This window comes from Echinococcus granulosus (assembly GCF_000524195.1).
Source record: "Echinococcus granulosus chromosome Unknown EG_S00039, whole genome shotgun sequence".
NCBI lineage: Eukaryota > Metazoa > Platyhelminthes > Cestoda > Cyclophyllidea > Taeniidae > Echinococcus > Echinococcus granulosus.
This window is the reverse complement of record NW_020170419.1, coordinates 637,301-640,437: the sequence shown is the minus strand read 5'-3', so window position 1 is coordinate 640,437 and position 3,137 is coordinate 637,301. Positions and strand designations below refer to the sequence as shown.

Sequence of the window (3,137 nt, the reverse complement as noted above, 5' to 3'; positions counted from 1 at the left end):
ATACTTTGATTCCTTGCCCAACACTTCCTCCCCCATTCCTACCCCATCTTCCTCACAATTTCACATCCATAATTGTAACTTCTGCGAATTCTCTACGTTTGCAGACGTTGACTGACTCATTTTTTCATTTTTCCATTTATCTTACAAGTCTTACACAATTACCTTATGCAGTTCTTCCGTCCCTCCCTCATCCACTATTTCTTTCTCATCTATCTACGAATCCTAGAATTCATATTCATCTGCTCCCTCTGCTGCCACTCCTTCCTCCGCATACATCTCCTTTACCCATTCTTCTCCCTCACTCCTTCAGTTTGGTTACACCAGTTTCTCCCAAGCTTCTTCCATTGTCTTCTTCTCCCCCTTCTTAGAATTCCCAGTTCATCACTTGAAATTTGCGGTACTCTTCGTCCATGTCTACTCATTTTTCCTTCGCCTATTCTCCATCCTCGTCGTAAGTTCACACAATTGCATCATCAGCTCTTTTGCCTACAGCATCTCTACGCTTCTCTCCTCTTCACTTCCCCTGCTTGAGCACACCATCCATTCTTACCAGTGATGCTCCTTCGCCTTTCCCCTGTCATTTGCGTTTCAAGTAAAACAAGTTTTGCACAACGCAATGTGCTTCTCATTCAGCTTTGCATTACACGTGCACTAGCGGTAACCCTTCAGTACTCCTAATGACTGCAGGCCACGCTGAGCTTGAGCACGTACACATGCCGTCTGTCAGGGTGGAAGGCGAAAGTGGTAGTGAATGCTTTCGCACAGGTCCGTTTGATAAGTTGGAGGTATCCTACGTACCCGAGGACCATCACTTTGTTGTGATGACAAACGAAGCCTTTTAGAGGCACATAGGAGCTGATTCTATAGCCTCAGCAGTCGTTCATTGCGGCATGTATCCATTCGCGAGCCCAAATTCTCACATATTTAATTAGGAGGGGTTGGAAAAAGAAGGCATTTTAGTGCTGGCATTTCTAAGCCGAAACAGTCATTGCATAGCAAAAGACCGAGTTTACAGTGCAAAATATCTGGAATATTGCATTTTGGTAGTTGCATGATGTTGCCTACCTTAAGATCATTTATTTCGGTTGGAAAAGATGAAAGTAGGGCGATGCTTCGACAAGACTGGTGCACTAGATACCCCGAGGATGCTAATCTTCTCGAAGAACAGGTCGCGGAAGTTGTGCCTGGCGGCATCGAGACTGACGAATCCTTCCACTTCCGAGTAGCCCATTACGTGCCCATGCGATCTCGGGCACGGAATACCCAATGCTAACGCGGATCCGATTTCCAAGTACGACGATTGTAATTAAGAGGTTATAAAGGTAACCACATCACATTACTCGACTATTGGTAACCGTGTCATAAGGGGAGGAGATGGAGAGGATAAGGATGATTAAAATGACCACCTCAGTAACTTACACCAAATATCGTCACGCACATGCGGGACTGGACAGGTATTCCTTTCTCTAGTAAACACCCGTCTCCATGTTGGAGTCCTTCACAGTCCCACCTTGAGAATGACTGTTAGGGTTGAAGCCCTGCCACAAGATAAGTGCACTTGTTACTGTATGACTCTCTGCCGTGTATCTTTTTTCCCTTTCGCTGCCGTCTTTACATAAGCTCTCCCCTTTTCCACCAACTGCAGCTCTTGAGCTGCCGAAACGAGGTAAGCAGGTGAATGGTTGGAGGTTATCAACAACGCTGACAACTTCAAAGACTAGGCGTGCGCCCATCAATGCCTGAGGCTGTCAGACTGTTAATCGATGGGGTTAGATGAGGAAAACAAATTTAAAGAACTACTACCATTCAACACACATATCACCTTTAACAGTTCAAGAACCGATTTCGACCCCGAAGATTCACTCAGATACAATAATAGTTAAAAGTTAGTTACTTCAGCAATTAGTAGATTCAAGTTTTACGAACAGCAATGTTTCCCATGTACTTATATTCGACGATAAGCGGACATGGCCGAACTGCAGAGGTCAAGCAGTGAAAAGCAATGGACCATGCGCAAGTAAGATAAAACTTATGCACCAAAGTCTAAAATAAGGGATTGAATGGCATAACCGTCAACTGTGCGCAAGCATGCTTACAAATGATACACAAATTTGTTAAGAGGAAAACAAATTACACACAGAAATCGACATTGGCACAGCCGAGTCTCAAACGGCGTCGAGTGCTTCACCGGTGACTAATCGTTGAACGTCTTTGGCGGAGGAAGCTTTAGCTAGAGAGTCGTTGTGATTTCGGTTGCAAGTTATCAGACGAATTCCACCATTTCATGCACGCCCTGCCAATTTGCTTTCACCTCCACAGATGTCAATTCGCCAGTTGTTTGTGAAGACGACGGGTGAAGGGATGCCGCATCAAGCATTTGTATTGGATGAGCCATAAAATGGATAGCGTTTACTTCTCGATTTCTGGTCGAAATAAATACATCAACGAGAGGTTTAGCATGTAGGCACGGATAGCCACGTTAGTGAGTTGCAAAATACGTCATTTTGGATAAACCCGGCCTAAAAACGGGCCCAGCATATGGCGTCTAAAATAGCGGGAAGGAGTAATTTAAGGTGGAGACAGCAACAGCAGTTGCTAAATGTACATCAGTAGCAGTCTCACGTTACTAATCCTCTCCAAATGTTATACCACTGGGAGAAAAGCAGGGTAAGAAGTAAAGAAACCAGCATAAAACAAGTGAATATTACAGGCACAACCACCGCAAAGACTGCTGTGCTCTTTGGTAGACCCTCGGCCAATGCAATTCATACTTTAGAATTTATTCGCAAAGAGGGCTTTTGACCCGTTGTCCAGTTTGCAAATGCTTTCAAGGGACGCCTTGCTCAAAGAAAATGACGATACAATAAGGTAGTGACTCCACATCAGAAGAAATTACAAACGATGGGGTAGAACAAGGAGACATGCAAGGGAATTGGCCAGTGGCATCTTTGGTGCACGATTTAGTAGCCATATTTAATACACGTTTCTATCTAATATTACAATATTCTATGACGCGGCTTGACAAAATCCAAAATAGGCTAGTGCTGATTAAAGTAAGGTTTCGCAGTTTGCCTTAGACTGATGGATGGACTGCTTGCAAAGTAAACTAATGAATTTCAGTATTTGGGAATGAATAA

At 44.0% G+C, this 3,137-nt stretch overlaps 1 protein-coding gene across 1 annotated transcript in view; it reads left to right on the top strand. All coding sequences in view use genetic code 11, as the record gives it.

Moving 5' to 3' along the window:
* The window catches only part of EGR_05407 (hypothetical protein), a gene marked incomplete at both ends in the record, with an annotated part of 1,213 nt that extends 845 nt beyond the window's left edge, over positions 1 to 368 (top strand). Inside the window, one exon of the mRNA XM_024494656.1 lies at positions 105 to 368. Coding sequence (XP_024350983.1) covers positions 105 to 368 — 264 coding nt within the window. The remainder of the gene's footprint in view (positions 1 to 104) is intronic.
* Positions 369 to 3,137: the final 2,769 nt, after the last annotated feature.